Here is a 20,530-nt window from a genome sequence, read left to right as displayed (position 1 = left end):
CCTTGCTGTAATTGTATCCCTAACCTTAACCAATCTTAAACACTGATCACCTGAAGATGACGTTGTCAAGGTCGAAGGGGTACTCGATGATTCCTGTAGTGGGAACCCGGACCCGCAGAATGTCCTGCTCAGTGGGAACATACGCTGCGTTGGCGATTCGGTCCAGGTCACTCAGGTAACTGTTTATCAGAGGAAACAAACACTGGGGTCAAATCACAGATTACAATGATTACTGCGATGACATATATGTAGCACAAAAAACATGCTGGATGTTCAGAGAAATTAATATTATTGGACCTCCCCTTGTGAAAAAGTAAGTGCACCTTTATTAAGGTATAACTCTAATAATAAGAGTATATATTGAAAAATAATTAAATGTTCTGTCTGCGTAGCGTACTACTCTTACAGACGGGTCTGCAGAGCTCTTCGTAACAAATATATATTATTATATTCTATATATACAAGTTCACAAATACAAAACTGACTATTTGGCAGAGTCGGTTAGCTGATACTCTCGGCGGCGGTCGTAGCATTCCTGAATCCCGCTGTCGCTCCATAAACTGCTGAGAGCCTTCACTTGAGTCTCATCCAAACTCATGATTTTATCCACTTCAATGTCGTTGACCAGCGCAGAGTGAGCCTGCAGAGACAAGATCAGCCAATCAGCATTCAGCAGCATCTCCCGGGAGACCAATGAGAGAGTGCGGTCAAGAGCCAGACTGCAGAAAACAGCCAATTAATGCAAAGTCTAGCAGAGCTTAAAAAACAGGACATTAAACCTTCTGGGAGGAAAACAAACAGGTGAAGATGACAAACATGCTTATGAAATACACTCACCGGCCACTTTATTAGGTACAACTGTCCAACGGCTCGTTAACGCAAATTTCTAATAAGCCAATCACATGGCAGCATCTCAATGCTTTTAGGCATGTAGACATGGACAAGACGATCTGCAGCAGTTCAAACTGAGCATCAGAATGGTGCAGAAAGGAGATTTAAGAGACTTTGAATGTGGCTTGGTTGTTGGTGACAGATGTGCTGGTCTGAGTATTTCAGAAACTGCTGATCTACTGGAATTTTCACACATAACTATCTCTAGCAATTACAGAGAATGGTCCGACAAAGAGAAAATATCCAGTGAGTGGCAGTTCTGTGGACGCAAATGCCTTGTTGATGGTCTGAGGAGAATGGCCAGACTGGTTCCAGCTGATAGAAAGGCAACAGTAACTCAAATAAGCACTCGTTACAGGTCTGCAGAAGAGCATCTCTGAACACACAACACGTCCAACCTTGAGGCGGATGGGCTACAGCAGCAGAAAACCACACCGGGTGCCGCTACTGTCAGCTAAGAACAGGAAACTGAGGCTACAATTCACACAGACTCACCAAAACTGGACAATAGAAGATTGGAGAAACGTTGCCTGCTCTGATGAGTCTCCATTTCTGCTGACACATTCAGATGCTCGGCTCAGAATTTGGCGTCAACAACATGAAAGCATGGATCCATCCTGCCTTGTATCAGCGGTTCAGGCCGGTGGTGGTGGTGTAATGGTGTGGGGGAGATTTTCTTGGCACACTTTGGGTTCATTCGTACCAATTGAGCATCGTCTCAACTCCACAGCCTACCTGAGTATTGCTGCTGACCATGTCCATCCCTTTATGAGCACAGTGTCTCCATCATCTGATGGCTACTTCTAGCAGGATAACGCACCATGTCATAAAGCGTGAATCATCTCAGACTGGTTTCTTGAACATGACAATGAATTCACTGTACTCAAATGGCCTCCACAGTCACCAGATCTCAATCCAATAGAGCACCTTTGGGATGTGGTGGAACGGGAGATTGGCATCATGAATGTGCAGCCGACAAATCTGCAGCAACTGTGTGATGCTATCATGTCAATATGGAGCAAAATCTCTGAGGAATATTTCCAGTAGCTTTTTGAATCTCTTCCATGAAGGAGGTCCAACCCGATACTAGTAAGGTGAACCTAATAAAGTGGCAGTGAGTGTATAACACAACTGGACTATATTTTGACACCAAAGACTGTACAAATGATATATGAAATGTATTCAAAATATACAGTTAAAGTCAGAATTATTCGCCCTACTGAGAATTTTGTTTTCTTTTCCAGATATTTCCCAATTGATGTTTAACAGAGCAAGGTGTTTGTTACAGTATTTTCTCTAATATAAAGTCTTATTTGTTTTATTTTGGATAGAATAATTTATTAAAAGCCATTTTAAGGTCAACATTATTATCCCCCTTGAGCAATATTAGTTTTGGATTGTCTCCAGAAAAAAACACAGTTATACAACGACTTACCTAATTACCCTAACTTGAACCTAATTAACCTAACCTAGCCTTTAAATGTCACTTTAAGCTGTATAGAAGTGTCTTGAAGAATATCTTGTCAAATATTATTTACTGTCATCATGGCAAAGATAAAATAAATCAGTGATTAGAAATGAGTTATTGAAACTATTATGATCAGAAATGTGTTGAAAAAATCTTCTCTCCGTTAAACAGAAATACACAGGAGGGCTAATAGGTCAGGTGGGCTAATAATTCTCTCTTCGACTGCATATACCAAATAGTTTTCAAAGGTATATCTCCAGAAGTACCTGGTTTTCAGAGTTAGCGTAGGCGATCTTGAGCATGTCCATAGCTCTGACCATAGACTGCATGGCACTCAGCGTGTTCTGATGGACGAGTTTAATGAAGCCCTTCTTGTCATCATCAGTGTAACCGGAGCCATGAATGATCCGCATCTGTTTAATGAATGTACTCTTACCGCTCTCACCTGTGCCTGCAAAAGAAAACAGACATATACATCACCTTATTTCTGCATTAACACCAAAACATAGACACATTTTCACAAGGATTTACAAAAGAAAAGACTTGAAAGAAATTTCAGTGTATAAAGGACAAGGGTGCAAGCCTAAGCTGAACAACCGTGTTCTCCGATCCCTTAAGACTACTTTGGCAAACCTTCGTCAAGTACCACAATACTTAGTTACAAATGCCAGTTAAAAGTGTACTGTGCCAAATGGAAGCCCTATGTTAACATTGTCCAGAAGCGCTGTCGACTTTTTTGGCCTTCTCTGGTCATTAATGCGAGATTTTGGAGCACAATATCCTGCCTTTTTTCCAGGGAGGCCCATGCATATGTCAACAAAACAATGCAAAACCACATTCTGCACACAGTACAAAGTCCTGGCTGTGGAGGGAGAGGATGCAGGTAGTTGACTGGCCTGCCTGCAGTCCCGACATGTCTCCAATAAAGAATAGAAAAATGTAGTCCTGGCTAGGCCAGTTGGCATTTCTATGTGGAGTTTGCATGTTCTCCCTGTGTTGGCATGGGTTTCCTTCGGTTGCTCCGGTTTCCACCTCAGTCCAAACCAGCCTGATCTCACGAAGTACGAGTTCAGTCATACGAAAACGTACGATTTTAAAAAGGTGTGGCACCTAACCCCACCCCTAACCCCAACTGTCATTGAATGATGAGCAAATCGTACTAAATTGTACAAATTAGATCATACGAATCCATACGAATTAGCCACTAAATCAAAAAGTTACGAATTGCACGAATATTACGAATTGGAGAGGAGTTATTATGTATGTATCAGGCTGGTGTTACACATTTAAAATGGTATAGTAATTTATAGTAAAGGCAAATATTTTGAAATAACAACACTGCTTATTTCAAAATATTTGCCTTTATATATATTTATATATATTTTCGTCGAGTTCAGTCGTACTAAAATGTACCATATTATAAAAGAGGCGTGGCACCTAACCCCACCCCTAACCCCAACTATCATTGAGTGATGAGCAAATCGTACTAAATTGTACAAATTATATCATACGAATTAGCCACTAAATTAAAAATTTACAAATTGCCGTGAGATTGCGTTGGTCCAAACACATGTGCTATAGGTGAAGTTAATAAACTAAATGGTCGTAGTGTATGAGTGTGCGTGTGAATGAGTGTGTATGGATGTTTCCCAGTACTGTGTTCCAGCTGGAAGTAAAGCATTTGCTTGAATAGTTGGCGGTTCATTCCACTGTGGTGACCACTGATGAATAAAGGGACTAAGCTGAAAGCAAAATGAATGAATGATATGAATTTAAAAGAGAGATGAACTCATTAATGCTGAGCCCTGCAGTGATTAATGATTAATATTTCAATATATACATGTAATGACTTCTTTGGTTTTGTGTTGTGTTACATAACGCAGATTGTTGGGAGAATCTGTCTGCTTCTCATTTGTATATTTTTCCTCAGAGATGAACAAAAAGTAAATCTGTTTAGTGTTTGGCTACTGAAGCGCTTGTGCTCGACAGACTGAATGTTCGGCTTGCCAGAGTCCTGTTTATATTCTCCAGCTGCTGTCTTTACTCAGGACAGCTGTAAGATGTAAATGGCCGAGGATCATTTTGAATTGTCTAATGTCAGAGTGAATATACTGAGGCGACAGAGTTACACTTAGCGGCCACTTTTACTTCATTACTGTACTTAAATACTTAAATATTTTTACTTCAGGACTCTTTTGCTTCTCTCTGTTCCAAAGCCTAATAATGTGCTCCTTACTGCACAGCATTTCATGATCAAATTAACAATTACTGATTCAAGAATCATTTTAAAGTGAGTCTCCAGTTAACGATTCACTGAATCAAATAGTCTGGTCAAAGTGAGTCCTCAGATAAAAATTCATTGACCCAGATAATCTGGTTAAAGAGATTCTCCAGTTAACGATTCACTGATTCAAATAATCCAGTCAAAGTGAATCATTTAAAAGTTCATTGATTCTAATAATCTGTTCAAAGTAAATGTCCAGTGAACACTTCACTGATACAGATAATCTGGTCAAAGTGAGTCTCCAGTTAATGATTCACTGATTCAAATTAATGATCTACTGATTCAAGTAATCTGTTCAAATTGAGTCATGACATGAGTTATAAATTCACTGATTCAAATAATCTAGTCAAAGTGAATTTACAGTTAACGATTCACTGATTCAAATGAACCATTCACTGATTCAAATAATCCATTCAAAGTAAGTCTCTAGTTAACAATTCACTGATTCAAATTAATGATCTACTGATTCAAGTAATCTGTTCAAAGTGAGTCATGAGTTATAAATTCCCTGATTCAAATAATCCAGTCAAAGTGAGTCTACAGGTAATGAATCACTGATTCAAATAATCTGGACAAAGTTAGTCTCTAGTTAATAACTCACTGATTCAAATGAATGATTCATTGATTCAAGTAATTTATTCAAATTGATTCATGAGTTATATATTCACTGATTCAAATAATCTAGTCAAAGTGAGTCTACAGGTAATGAATCACTGATTCAAATAATCTGGACAAAGTTAGTCTCTAGTTAATAACTCACTGATTCAAATGAATGATTCATTGATTCAAGTAATTTATTCAAATTGATTCATGAGTTATATATTCACTGATTCAAATAATCTAGTCAAAGTGAGTCTACAGGTAATGAATCACTGATTCAAATAATCTGGACAAAGTTAGTCTCTAGTTAATAACTCACTGATTCAAATGAATGATTCATTGATTCAAGTAATTTATTCAAATTGATTCATGAGTTATATATTCACTGATTCAAATAATCCAGTCAAAGTGAGTCTACAGGTAATGAATCACTGATTCAAATAATCTGGACAAAGTTAGTCTCTAGTTAATAACTCACTGATTCAAATGAATGATTCATTGATTCAAGTAATTTATTCAAATTGATTCATGAGTTATATATTCACTGATTCAAATAATCTAGTCAAAGTGAATCTCCAGTAAACCATTCACTGATCCAGATAATCTGGTCAAAGAGATTCTCCAGTTAACGATTCACTGACTCAAATAATCTGGTCAAAGTGAGTCTTCAGATAACCATTCACTGATTCAAATAATCCATTAAAAGTGAGTCTCTAGTTAGCGGTTCATTGATTCTAATTATTTGTTCAAAGTAAGTGTCCAATGAAAAATTAACTTTTTCAGATAATATTGTGAAAGTGAGTCTTCAGTTAATGATTCACTGATTCAAATTATTGATCTACTGATTCAAGTAATCTGTTCAAAGTGTGTCACGAGTTATAAATTCACTTATTCAAATAATCTGGCCAAAGTGAGTCTCCACATTAATGATTCACTGATTCAAATAATCTAGTCAAAGTGAGTCTCCAGTAAATGAATCACTGATTCAAATAATCTGGATAAATTGAGTCTCCAGTTAAAGAATCACTGATTCAAATAATCTGGACAAAGGGAGTTTCCAGTTAATGAATCACTGATTCAAATAATCTGGACAAAGGGAGTTTCCAGTTAATGAATCACTGATTCAAATAATCTGGACGAAGTGAGTCTCCAGTTAATGAATCACTGATTCAAATAATCTGGACAAATTGAGTCTCCAGGTAATGAATCACTGATTCAAATTATCTGGACAAAGTGAGTCTCCAGTTAACGAATCACTGATTCAAAAAAATCTGGACAAATTGAGTCTCCAGTTAATGAATCACTGATTCAAATTATCTGGACAAAGTGAGTCTCCAGTTAACGAATCACTGATTCGAATAATCCCTTTTGAGCAAGTCTCCAGTTTACAAATTGCTGATTTAAATGATTCGGTTAGATTGAGTCTCCAGTTAGTCTTGTGTAGCCACCTCAAACTGACAGCTGAAGCTCTGGGTTCTGACCGGTTAACCAAACAATCACGTTTCTCAATCTCGAATTATTAAATGCTCACCAATATGGTCGATTGATTACACATCTTGAAAAAAAAAGAGAAAATAATACAGAACTAATTGTGGCCGTTTTATTCAGCAGACAGCCATTAAACTCTGGAAAGACTGAGGGGTGAAGGATCGAGACAGAGAGGAGAAAAAGGAGTGTGTGTTTCAGTGAGTTTTGTTTAAAGTGCCGTGTGGCAGAATATCTGTCTTGCCTTTGGCCGATAAACAGTCTGTGAGTGGAGTGAGAGTGTCCACACTGAAGCCATTACTCAAGCGCACTTCATGTGTTACAGCAAACGCACAACTTCACCAGACACTCACTGACAAATAATATTTAATTTCTAAGGGCTGTGGCGTTATGATTTAAAGGGGGCCTATTATGAAAAAATCCCTTTTATAAGGGGTTTAAACACAGTCGTGTGGCAGCAGTGTGTGGATATAACCAGCCTCTGATAGTAAAAATGTATTAATTCATTTTTTTAATAATCATACTTGATTAAAACAGTCTGCAGAAACACTTTGATTGACATTCTCCCTTCGTACGTGTCATCAGAGGGGAAAAAGCCCCGCCCATTAGCGACAATCTTTCCCTCATTAGCATAAACAGCCCTGAGTGAGAAGCAGCCGTCCACCATTAGAGTTTTAACCTACGGAAGATAATGTCAGCAACTAAGATGCGACTTTTTTAGTACTCCCAATATCAATCCACATAAATCTGTGCAGAAACAGCTGAATAAATTAATATTCTGTCACATGCAGACTCTGTCAGCCCCTTACAGCCTCATACTAGGATTTTACATGAATGCTGTCGGACACCGAGGCTTAATATAAACCAATAAGCTGTGTTTTTTACTGTAAGGGTATGATAGACCGCTGGCTCCGGTTGTTTGACACTTTTACAGCTGTCTGAGAGAGTTCACGGTGTAACACACACTGTTTGTGTTCCTGCTGTAATGAGTTCATCAATCAGACAGTACTTATATGCATTGCATAAAGCGCAGTAATCACTCTCGCTCATTCATGCTTCAGATTTCCTTCGGTTTTAAGCTTTATTATAGCAGAAATCCACCTTGGATTTTAAAAGATTCAGTCATTCATTCATTTATTTTATTTTCAGCTTAGTCCCTTTATTAATCTGGGGTCGCCACAGCGGAATGAACCGCCAACTTATCCAGCGTGTGTTTTACACAGCGGATGCCTGAGAAACACCCATACACTCTAGCATTCACACACATACACTAGGGCCAATTTAGCTTATTCAATTCCCCTATAGCGCATGTGTTTGGAGCACCCAGAGGAAACCCACACCAACACGGGGAGAACATGCAAACTCCACACAGAAATGCCAACTGGCCCAGCTGATGCCCGAACCAGCGACCTTCTTGCTGTGAGGCGATCGTGCTACCTCCTGCACCACCATGACGCAGATTTTATTAGACATTTAACATAAAACTTTTGGCCAGGATTTCAAATTACACTTGGGATGTGTCAAACTTTAGTTTGATCGTTCTATAATAACGTTTTATAAGCATTAACTTTGATCATCTTAGTGAACATTTTAGCTCTAAAAATCGATTTAATCTAAATTACTGCAATACTACAATCTCATACATATTTAACAATGCTGGATGTAAGTAGTTACTGATCGAACTATTTACTGTAGTCAAATTACTTTTACTCTGAAAAAGTAAAGTAAGGGATTACTTTTTATTTATGCATCTGCAATCGTGGGAGACACATTAGCTCAGTGGTGTCACCTCACAGCAAGAAGGTCGCTGGTTCGAGTCCCAGACTGGTCAGTTGGCGTTTCTGTGTGGAGTTTGCATGTTCTCCCTGTGTTGGTGTGGGTTTTCTTCGGGTGCTCCGGTTTCCCCCACAGACCAAACACATGCGCTATAGGGGAATTGAATAAGCTAAATTGGCCCTATGTGTGTGAATAAGAGTGTATGGGTGTTTCTCAGTGTTGGGTTGCGGCTGGAAGGGCATCCACTGTGTAAAACATACGCTGGATAAGTTGGCGGTTCATTCCGCTGTGGCGACCCCAGATTAATAAAGGGACTAAGCTGAAAATAAAATGAACGAATGAATGACTGAATCTATTAAAATCCAAGGTGGATTTCTGCAATAATAAAGCTTAAAACCGAAGGAAATGAAGGAATTCCAGGGGAATTGGAGAAACTAAATTACCTGTAATGTGTGTGTGTGTGTGTAAATGTGTGTGTGTGTGTGTGAATAAGTGTGTATGGGTGTTTATATGCTGGAATAGGAAAATGAAAGAACTAATGATGAGTTTCTCGTTATGGGGATCTGTATTTGTATAATATTGCTTTATAAGTTTATAAATATTATACTCCACAAAGAAATGCCAACTGACCCAGCTGGGACTCGAACCAGCGACTTTCTTGCTGTGAGGCCACAGTGCTAATCACTGAGCTACCGTGCCGCCCCATACCGAGAATAATGTTTTAAAACAGTTTTTGGTTAAAAAATAAAAACTTTTGTGCTGGCAGTCCAAACACATGCGCTATAGGTGAATTGAATAAAGTAAATTGTCTGTAGTGCATGAGTGTGAATGAGTGTGTATGGGTGTTTTCCAGTACTTGGTTGCAGTTGAAAGGGCACCCGCTGTGTAAAATATATGCTGGATAAATTGGCGGTTCATTCCGCTGTGGCGACCCCTGATGAATAAAGGGACTAAGCTGAAGGAAAATGAATGTTATTAATTCCCACTGCCCAAGGTCAACAAATAGGTTTAGTGTCCAGCTATGAGTATTTAGGTTTTCTACTCGATCAGAAGCTTTCTTTTAAAGAGCACGTAGCAAATTTGGTTAGAAAATTGAGAGTTAAGCTTGAGATTTTATTATCGAAATGCATCCTGCTTTTCTTTTAAAGCTCGTAAACATTTGGTGTCTGCAACATTTTTACCATTGCTTGACTATGGGGATGTTTTCTATATAAATGCTTCAACCAAATGTCTTCAGCCTTTAAACTCCGTCTATCACAGTGCTCTGAGGTTTGTTACAGGCTGTCAGAGACTTACTCACCATTGTGAACTGTTTGCCAAAGCTGAGTGGCCTTCTCTGAATGTAAGAATGTTCACCCACTGGATGACTCTGGTCTACAAGGCTCTTCTGGGACTGGTGCCTTCATACCTAAGTTCCCTTCTTCATAAGTCAAAAAGCCAGTATGCCTAAAATTGTCTGTGCTCATCCCAATGACATTGTTTCGCTCTATCCTTTTTAACAAACAGCAGTCCATTTCTCAATGTATGTGTTTTTAATATATTCAAATGTGGTATAGCTGAACATTCATTCATTCATTCATTCATTCATTTTCTTGTCGGCTTAGTCCCTTTATTAATCCAGGGTCGCCACAGCAGAATGAACCGCCAACTTATCCAGCAAGTTTTTACACAGCGGATGCTCTTCCAGCCGCAACCCATCCCTGGGAAACATCCACACACACATACTTATACACTACGGACAACTTAGCCTACCCAATTCACCTGTGTATGAATTTGGACTGTGGGGGAAACCGGAGCACCGGAGGAAATCCACGTGAAGGCAGGGAGAACATGCAAACTCCACACAGAAACACCAACTGAGCCGAGGTTCGAACCTGCAACGTATAGCTGAACGTATAGCTGGACAACTAAACTGTATTTTTTTATTTTATTATTTTCTAATTATTATTACTAATATTTTCCCAGTGATGGGTTGTTGCTGGAAGGGCATTCGCTGCGTAAAAACTTGCTGGATAAGTTGGCGGTTCATTCCGCTGTGGCAACCCCGGATTAATAAAGGGACTAAGCCGACAAGAAAATGAATGAATGAATGAATGTATTACTAATATTATTATTATTTTTTTTTTTTCTTTTCTTTTCACAAGTCGCGTGACCTTTTGGCCAGGTAGCCCTTATAAATGAGATCTTGATCTCAATGGTTTTTTATCTGGTTAAATAAAAGAAACATATGTATTAATAAAGTTGAGGTTATGCTATTGCTAGTCATTTTATTTTTAAGATCTGAGGTAAAGTATCATCTGGTGTTTTCAGTGTGGATATGGTGGTTTAAATTAAAAATACCACTTTGAGAACAGCTAATGTTTTTAAGTGGACCTTTTTAGTTCCTTTTTTGCTTTAGGATGAACTAAATAAAACAGGTTAAAATCAGAAACTATCATTTTTCACTTCATCCAACATGAAACAACGTACTTTGATTGAAAGACGCAGCAGTTTCACTCTTTCTCAGTGAATGAAAGCGGATTTTCGCTTTCCAGCAGCAGGTCTGGTGTTTGTGGTGACTTCATTTTGGCTCCTGTTTCATTTGTGATGAAAATGTCTGCGATGAGCCATTCTCCACTTTGCATGAATTAGCATCTTGAGAATGTCCTGGTGACATTGCGTCGCTTTACACAAATAAAAGTCCCCAGATTTGAATGAGTTCACTGAGAAAGCACGATTAGAAACCAACCAAAGTCCTGAGATTTCTCTGCTTTATGTAATGTTTAGTTTGATCGGACTTCACCAGCAAGACTGTTCAGATTTACAGTCAGAATCCCTTTACAATTCACCAAACATGATTAAAGATATTTTATCTTTATTTAATTTTTTTTTTTTTTTTTTTAAGCAGTCAACATGCTGTAATCATTAGGGTTTAAAATATTTTAGAAAAATGCCAAAGCTACATTCATTTGATTCATGAAAAAGCTCATATTGTTGCTATTTTATTACGGTTTCTGCAACTACAGATGTTTTGATTAATCAATCAATAAATTAATAAATTTTTTATTGTATTCTGTTTTCCCTGATCAAAAGTTATAGTAATTAAAACATTTATAATGTAACATTCATTCCATTTATTTTGCAGCTTAGTCCCTTTATCAATCAGGGGTTGCCACAGTCGAATGAACCGCCAACTTATCCAGAACATTTTTTACACAGCGAATGCCCTTTCAGCTGCAACCCATCACTGGGAAACATCCATACACACTCATTCACACACATAGACTACGGACAATTTAGCCTACCCAATTCCCCTATAGCGCATGTATTTGGATTTGTGGGGGAAACCGGAGCACTTGGAGGAAACCCACGCCAACACGGGGAGAACATGCAAACTCCACACAGAAATGCCAACTGACCCAGCCGGAGCTCAATCCAGCGACCTTCTTGCTGTGAGGCGATTGTGCTACCCACTGCGCCACTGTGCAGCCCCTATAATGTAACGTTAGGTGTCAATTTTAAAGAAATGCTGTACCTCTGAACTTTTTTTATTCAGCAAAAACATTCTGGAAAAAAAATGTATCACGATTTCTGTAAAAATAATGAACAAAGAAAAACACTCATCATTTTTGGACCTAATATTTGAGTACCAATAAAATAATTCATATATATTATAATTGAGCACTATATCATGCTGCTGAAAATGCAGTTTTTGACACAGAATGCAAAACTTGATTTTCAAATGTTCATTCATTCATTTTCATCCACTTTTCAGGGGCCGTTCCCGAGGGGTTGCCAGGCCAGCCAGGAGACATAGTCCTTCCAGCATGTCCTGGGTCTCCTCTGAGGCCTCCTCCTAGTGGGACATGCCTGGAACACCTTCCTAGGTAGGGTTGGGTCCCGCGGCTCCCGCAGTACAGCAGCGGGAATGCAGACCTCTAGTTCGTATTTACCACGTCTCCCTTCTCGTTCGGTCGAAACGGAAATACTGCCAAACTGCTAATCAATTGGTGCGCGACTCGCCATCTTACCTCACCTCTCTCTCCTCCACATTGTTCTGTGATGACGGTCACGCATATGCTTTGGTAGGCATTATATAAATAAGATTTCATATTTAATACTTGTCTCCTATTTAAGTGCATAGTTTTTACGATGGTATAACGATATTGAACTGACATCGTTGCTATTTTTAAATCCCGCGATGTACCATTCATTCATTCATTCATTTTCTTGTTGGCTTAGTCCCTTTATTAATCCGGCGTCGCCACTGCGGAATGAACCGCCAACTTATCCAGCAAGTTTTTACACAGCAGATGCCCTTCCAGCCGCAACCTCTGGGAAACATCCACACACACATACTCATACACTACGGACAATTTATCCTACCCAATTCACCTGTACTGCATGTCTTTGGATTGTGGGGGAAACCAGAGCACCCGGATTAAACCCATGCGAAGGCAGGGAGAACATGCAAACTCCACACGGAAATGCCAACTGAGCCAAGGTTCGAACCTCCGACCCAGCGACCTTCTTGCTGTGAGGCGACAGCACTACCTACTGCGCCATTGCCTCGCCGTGGTGTACCATATTACCGTATTACCGCCCAAGCCTACTTCCCTCACTCGTGAAGAAAAACCCCAAGATACTTGAACTCCTCCACATCGGGTAAGGACTGTCTGGTTTCCGGATTTTATCCACAGAACCCGGGTGGGCTCAGCCCAAAGGAGTGATGTAGGACCATCCTCCTGCAGGCCCACCACCTGCAGGGGGAGCAGTAAGGGGTCGGTGCATTGTGGAATGGGTGGTGATCGAAGGTTAAGTCCACGACAACTGATCGTAAGGCTAGCCTGTATGTGGTGGCATTGCGTCACCGTGAATGAGTCGGCCAATCTGGTCTCGGAATATTTAAAAAACAAGCCTTTGTTCATTTTTGTTTTCTGGTGATTTTGCTTTTTGTTATTCAAAATAAAAAATGAAAATCCAATTCACTTTTTTCTATTTTGCTTATTCGTTTGTCTCCATGAAAAAGAAAAACGCCTTGCATTTCAATATTTGTTTTTGAATTAAAAAAAAAAAGTTAAAAAATGGCTCGTTTTTCAATATCCGTTTTTGAAATTAAAATCCAATGACCAAAAGATACACTGACCTAGAGGGCTGAGGCCTCATGTTTCAACGCATCGTACACACAAAAACTTTGCATACGCCAGATTTCACGATCACGTTTGGATTTACTAACGATGAAATGAACGTGAGAATGTGCGTTGGTCCACGCCAACTTCATGCCTGGCGTATGTGCATTTCTTGTGTGTGTTTGATTTATTTCCATTGGCGACTCCTAGAGGCAATTATGTTGAATTACACACTACAAAGTATCTTTGAGCCATGCAATGACAGCTGTATGGGACGGGATCATCCGCATGTCTAGCAGATATATAAGGTTTCCATACCCTGCAGTTGACCAGCCAAACATTAATATATAACATATTTTTCCCAATGTAATGGAAGCGATCAGCTGCACGCACATTGCTATAAAGGCGACATCTGAAGACGAATTTGCATACGTGAATCGGTAACATTTTCATTCAATAAACGTGCAGATAACATGTGATGCTCAAATGCGCTTAAAATAATACACACACTTATTAATGATTCCTACTTGTCCTCCTCGTGATGAAGAGTTGGCAAAATCTGATATGTAGTGGGGGGAAAGAAAAATGAGTTCATTAGATGCTGGATTCAAATCGGGTTCATGATCGAACGTGTCAAAACGTGTTGCCATGCGCTTTACGAGATACGCCACTCGCGCTGCTGTTTGCCACTCTCTTTAGTCAATCAAACAGTGATGGGTGGAAATCACTCAACTAGCTCATTCCAACGAGGTGTGCTATTTTCACTACAAAATTTTACACCTTTACATCGGACCATTTCTTTTTTAACTCACTCACAGTGCGATGTTCAGACCCCACTGCGTTAACCGCAGGGGCGTTGATAGGGTTAAAAGGGATTAGGGGCTTAGCCCCAAAGAAGTCACCCCCCCCCCCCCCCCCCCCAAAAAAAAAAAGAAGTTCTAATTCACCAAACTAAAATACCCCCACTTTCATAAGCTGATCTACCCTAATATTAATAATAGGATTATAAATGGTTTAATAATAAATAAAGGGTTTTTTAGTTGACAGTCTTTTAACAATAAATTATAAATTAAAAATTAACCCACTTACTAGTCTGTTATGAGCCGTATCATACCTCTTGAGCTTCCTATCTCCTCTCCTGATGTGCACTTTCTGTTTGTTTTTTAAAAATGTAAATTTCTGCATGTCTTCAAATCTGAAAATATGATTTACTTTATAGTTGTTATCCAATGTGATACAAAGCTACACACGTTCATTTGGACAGAGTGATTAACTATGGTGTAGTGTTGTCAAGATACTGGAATTTCTAAATTCAATACCTTGCAAAATATTGATATTTAATAGGCTAATGTGTTTGATATTATAACAATATTATCAAAAATATTACCTCATCAACTTCAGCTTCTTAAAATAATTAAAGTATGAAATGCAGTGGCGGAATTTTTTTAAACCATATGACAACAGAGCCACTCCCACCTGCCGGTAGAAACAGGTACTGCTGAACAGCTGACATAAACCCGAACTAATTACCCGACACAAACGCTGCGTTAAGTGGAATGCGCGTGATGTATGTGGTAATTTTCAGTACTTAGATAACAAAATAAATGTTATACAACATATTTAGAGTGCAACATACTCCAAAAGATCAGGGGTTTTTGCCAATACATCAGGAGCTTAAGCCCCCAAAGCCCCTCGCAACGCCACTGGTTAGCCACGTCAGCTAAACTCTCCCACTCTATTTTTTTCTTTTGTTTTTAATTCTGGTGGACAAACTTGCAAATAACACCCTCCGGTCTACCTCCGATAGCAGCACCTCCAATTCACATTCTGTTCAAAGTTTCTCTTCTTGCTTACTTTTGCCATTGCTTTTTTGTTTGGTTTTGCCAAAGTAGACTCATTACCATATTTATTAGGGGGAGGAGGCAGGGAGGGGTTTTGCGCTCGAGCACGTGCGCTCAGTTTCACATTAATTCGGATGTACAGAGAGAATATGCGTGGCAGTGTTTCATAAACGTACGCACATTTACAGCTTTATCCATACAAAATGTTTTAGTATGATTTCAACACAGTCTTCGTACATGAGGCCCCAGGTCTGCCTTAAGTATGTTTTAGGTAGTAGGTGATCGGTGAGGCGTAGCTCTGCTCCTGAACTTTTGTAAACTAGTTAACTCCATTTACAGCATGCATTTCTAACTTGAGTTTAGATGTGTATAAAGGCATTGGTCACACCTTACTGTATTTTTTCATTGCACACACACACACACATTCTCTATCACTCACACACACTCACTCACACACACAAACGAAAGCGCAATGCAAATGTTTTGTTTTACATATTGTAAAAGGTGTCATCACACAACACACTGTGTGCTGTTCGCCGCAGACATTGTTAAAACAGAGTCTCCTGCAGACCCGACGCTTATTTTGACCTTTGCGTTGGTCTCGTCTCGAGGGCCGAGCGCTGAATGTGCTCAAGTGTGATAATCAATCTGCTGGGAGTTTGCGTCAGTTCACACACTCTGCACAGGTGTGGAGGAAACACTCCGCTTTTGAGTAAAAGACAACACGGTGGCTCAGTGGTTAGCACTGTCGCCTCACAGCAAGAAGGTTGCTGGTTGGAGTCCCGGCCGGATCAGTTGGCATTTCTATGTGGAGTTTGCATGTTCTCCATGTGTTGCCATGGGTTTTCTCCGGGTGCTCCGGTTTCCCCCACAGTCCAAACACATGCACTGTAGAGGAACTGAAGAAACTAAACTGGCCGTAGTGTATGTGTGTGTGTGTGTGTGTGTGAATAAGTGTGTATGGGTGTTTCCCAGTTCTGGGTTGCTGCTGGAAGGGCATTCGCTGTTTAAAACATGCTGGAATAGTTAGCGGTTCATCCCGCTGTGGCGACCCCTGATAAATAAGGGAGTTAAGCTGAAGGAAAATGAAAAAACACACACGGCAGCTCATATGCGTGTGATTTTGGATGTGTGTGTTGTGGAGGGAGGGAGAGCTGTTGAGGAAACTTTGTTTAGAGTTCACTGCAGCATCTGCTTTGCATGCTTTTGCATAGCATGAGGACGGACAGTGGCTGTGTGGCCAGATACTGCTGGATAAAACGGTGCCACCGCTGCCAAACCACACTTCGCTATATTTCGACCAGCACTGTTCCTTACTATATTTTTTTATTTACTCACTATTTACTCTCCTTTAAGTGGATATCATTTTTTATGCATATAAAAAGATGACATTTGGTGTTTGTTCAAACTGCTTATTTAAAATGAGCTGAAATAACACAAGTCTTGAGTTATTTTTAAGCACAGCTTATTTGTTTTATGTTCAATGCACTTAAATTTGTGAAAACTAATAGAGTAACTTACTTTCTTCATGTCGTCCCAACACAAATCGATTGTGTGGAACCCATTTATGACAGTTACAGTTTGCGCTGAACACAAAGGAAGATATTTTGAAGAATGTTGGAAACCGGTAACCACTGATTTCCATTGTATATTAAACAAATAATATGGAAGTCCATGGTTAGAGCTTTCCAACATTTTTCAACATGTTTTTTGTGCTTAAAGGTGAGTAATTGTTGACAGAATTAAATTTTTTGGGTGAACTATGACTTTAATACGAGTACAAAATGAATAAAGCAGCAAGCAAAGAGTGTTAGAAGCTAAGAAATGCTGATAGAAATTTAGTGTCTTATTCTTAATGATAGTTCACAAGTTTACCTGCTCAATCAATTGCGTCAACATGGTAAACGATTTTGGCGCTGCTGTCCTAAAGCAGGGAGCTATTAACCCCCGAAGAGAGCTCAGACCTCCAGTCCTTGCAGGAGACTCGAGGAAAAAGTCCCCCCCCCCCTCCCGTTTTATATAGCATTTTGAAAAAACAGTGGAGAAGATGGGGAGGTGGAGAGATACTGGAACAAAAGTCAACTAAGCAGTGCAAAGCCAGAAGTCAGAATTATTAGCCCCCCTTTGAATTTATTTTTCTTTTTTTATTATTTCCCAAATGATGTTTAACAGATTCAGGAAATTTTCACAATATGTCTGATAATATTTTTTTATTTTAGAGAAAGTCTTATTTGTTTTATTTCGGCTGCAATAAAAGCAGTTTTTAATTTTTTACACTCGATTTTAGGGACAAAATTATTAGCACCTTTAAGCTAATTTTTTTTTATATATAGTCTACAGAACGAACCATCGTTATACAATGACTTACCTAATTACCCTAACCTGCCTAGTTACCCTAATTAATCAAGTTAAGCCTTTAGATGTAACTTTAAGCTGCATAGAAGCGTCTTGAAAAATGTCTAGTCAAATATTATTTACTGTCATCATGGCAAAGATAAAATAAATCAGTTATTAAAGATGAGTTATTAAAACTGTTAAGATTAGAAATGTGCTGAAAAAAATATTCTCTCCATTAAACAGAAATTGGGGGGAAAATTAAACAGGGGGGCTAATAATTCAGGGGCGGGGGGCTAATAATTCTGACTTCAACTGTATATACACCCATTGACCCACCTGACTGATCAGCCTCCTCCCAAACTTACGTTAGGAACTTTATTCATTTATGTCCATTCTCTTGAGGAATTTTGAAAAGAGCGCCATAAAAAAGCAGTAATGTGTCATTTCATAATGCAGCTGCTTTGGTATTTATGTGAGTTTACAGAATGTTGGTTCAGCGGTGTGAAATAATCATTTTCACTTTGAACTTTTTTTTTATGTTATATTTTTTTTATTTATTGTCATTATTCATTCGTTCATTTTCCTTCGGCTTAGTCTCTATTTCAGAGGTTGCCACAGCGGAATGAACCGCCAACTAATCCAGCGTATGTTTTATGCAGCAGATGCCCTTCCAGCAGCAACCCAGTACAAGGAGACACACTCATTCACACAAACACACTCATCCGCTTGTTAAGTCGTGACGTATTTGTGACGTATAGAATACTGTTTCCGGGTCCAAGTCACTACTCAATTGAATTGAGAAAATATTAATTTATGACCCCTTTAAAGTTCTGTCACACATTAAAGTGAATTTTACATAAAATCACAGTGTACACAACAGTGTCTGGACACAAATCCAAATCCACAAATACCAAAATGTTAACAATTATTAAAAATTGATCACTTTCTGGCCAGGGTGTCACGGTGGCGCAGTGGGTAGCACGATCGTCTCACAGCAAGAAGGTCACTGGTTCGAGCCTCGGTTAGGACAGTTGGCATTTCTGTGTGGAGTTTGCATGTTCTCCCCGTGTTGGCGTGGGTGCTGTGGTTTCCCCCACAGTAAAAACACACACTATAGGGGAATTGGGTAAACTAAAATTGTCCGTAGTGTAGGTGTGTGAATGAGAGTGTATGGATGTTTCCCAGTGATGGGTTGCAGCTGGAAGGGCATGTGCTGCATAAAACATATGCTGTATAAGTTGGCGGTTCATTCCCAGATTAATAAAGGGACTAAGGCGAAAAGAAAATGAATGAATGAAATTTCTGGCCATCTGATATTAGGCATGGACATATATATATAGCGATCGTGATTTTCGAAAGTATTACAGCGCTTTGTAAACGTTTATTATTATCATTTGATGAGTCTCCCCATACAGTTTGATATAGGGCTTGGACCCGGAAGTCGCATCGCACAACGTCACACTTAACAAGCGGATACATACGGTAAGTATTTAGTTACTTCAAGTCACCTATAGCGCATGTGTTTAGACTGTGGGGGAGACCAGAACACCCAGAGGAAACCTACGCCGACATGGGGAGAACATGCAAACTCCACACAGAAATGCCAACTGACCCAGTCTCATTTGTGTCCTAATGAGACTGACTCATTAGTGTCCTAAAAGATGAACTGAGTTTTATCGAAGCATTACTTTCAAAAAGTAATGTTTAATCAATCAGGTTTCCAACATTTTTCAAAATATCTTCCTTATTTCAGTTACATTATATCACATTCAAGTATAGTTATTATTTGTACAGGACATTAAACCAAATTAACCACACTTCTGTTCCTAAAGACACTCGGAAAGTTCTCATTAGTGTCCTAAAAGATGAACAGAGTATTAGCGATGAGAAATTATTGAAAAGTAAACGTTACTTTTCAAAAATTACATCGCTAATAATACTCTGTTCATTCAAAATATCTTCCTTATTTCAGTCACATCATATTACCCACAAGTTAAGTTTTGTTTGTTGTACATGACATTAAACCAAAATAAACACACTTCTGTTGCTAAAGACACTCGTAAAGTTCTCATTAGCGTCCTAAAAGATGGACTAGAGTATTATTCATTCATTTTCTTGTCGGCTCAGTCCCTTTATTAATCCGGGGTCACCACAGCGGAATGAACCGCCAACTAGAGTATTAGCAATGTGTAATTTTCAAAAAGTAACTTTCAATGACTCAGGTTTCCAACATTTTTCATAATATCTTCATATTTCATTAATGTTATATTATTTAAAAGTACAAGTATTCGTTGTATGCTACGTTAAATAAAAATAACCGTACTTCGGTTCCCAGAGACACTTTAAAAGTTCTCATTAGTGTTTTAAGAATGAATAGATATTAGCGATGTCATCTAAAATAGGAAAACATTACTTTTCAAGAATTACTAATTGCTAATACTCTATTCATTCATAATGAATCAGGTTTCCAGCAGTTTTCAAAATTACTTTTTTATTTTAGTTACATTATATAACAAGCAATTATGCTTTGTACACGACATTAAACCAAATTAACCACACTTCTTCCATTCGAAGAACTGAAAGTTCTCATTAGTGTCCTGAAGATTAACTGAGTCATTTTCAAAAAGATGTTTAATGACTCAGGTTTCCAACATTTTTCATAATATCTTCATATTTTCATTAACGTTATATTATCTAAAAGTACAAGTATCCGTTGTATGCTACGTTAAATAAAAATAAC

General features: G+C 38.8%; 1 protein-coding gene across 2 annotated transcripts in view; it reads right to left on the bottom strand.

The window, feature by feature from the left end:
* Window positions 1-20,530, bottom strand: part of gna14a (guanine nucleotide binding protein (G protein), alpha 14a) — a 29,440-nt gene that overhangs the window by 7,291 nt on the left and 1,619 nt on the right. The window contains exons 2-4 of one of the 2 annotated variants that reach the window (XM_678897.8): window positions 2,626-2,810; window positions 486-640; window positions 51-179 (exon numbers count right to left, since the gene is read on the bottom strand). In XM_678897.8, coding sequence (XP_683989.2) covers window positions 51-179; window positions 486-640; window positions 2,626-2,810 — 469 coding nt within the window. Of the gene's footprint in view, window positions 1-50; window positions 180-485; window positions 1,992-2,625; window positions 2,811-20,530 lie in introns of those variants that run through there. The other variant, XM_073911257.1, reaches the window with a different exon arrangement.

This window comes from Danio rerio, chromosome 8 (assembly GCF_049306965.1).
Source record: "Danio rerio strain Tuebingen ecotype United States chromosome 8, GRCz12tu, whole genome shotgun sequence".
In the NCBI taxonomy this organism is placed as follows: Eukaryota; Metazoa; Chordata; class Actinopteri; order Cypriniformes; family Danionidae; genus Danio; species Danio rerio.
The sequence above is the reverse complement of the archived record's forward strand: the minus strand, read 5'-3'. Positions and strand labels throughout refer to the sequence as shown.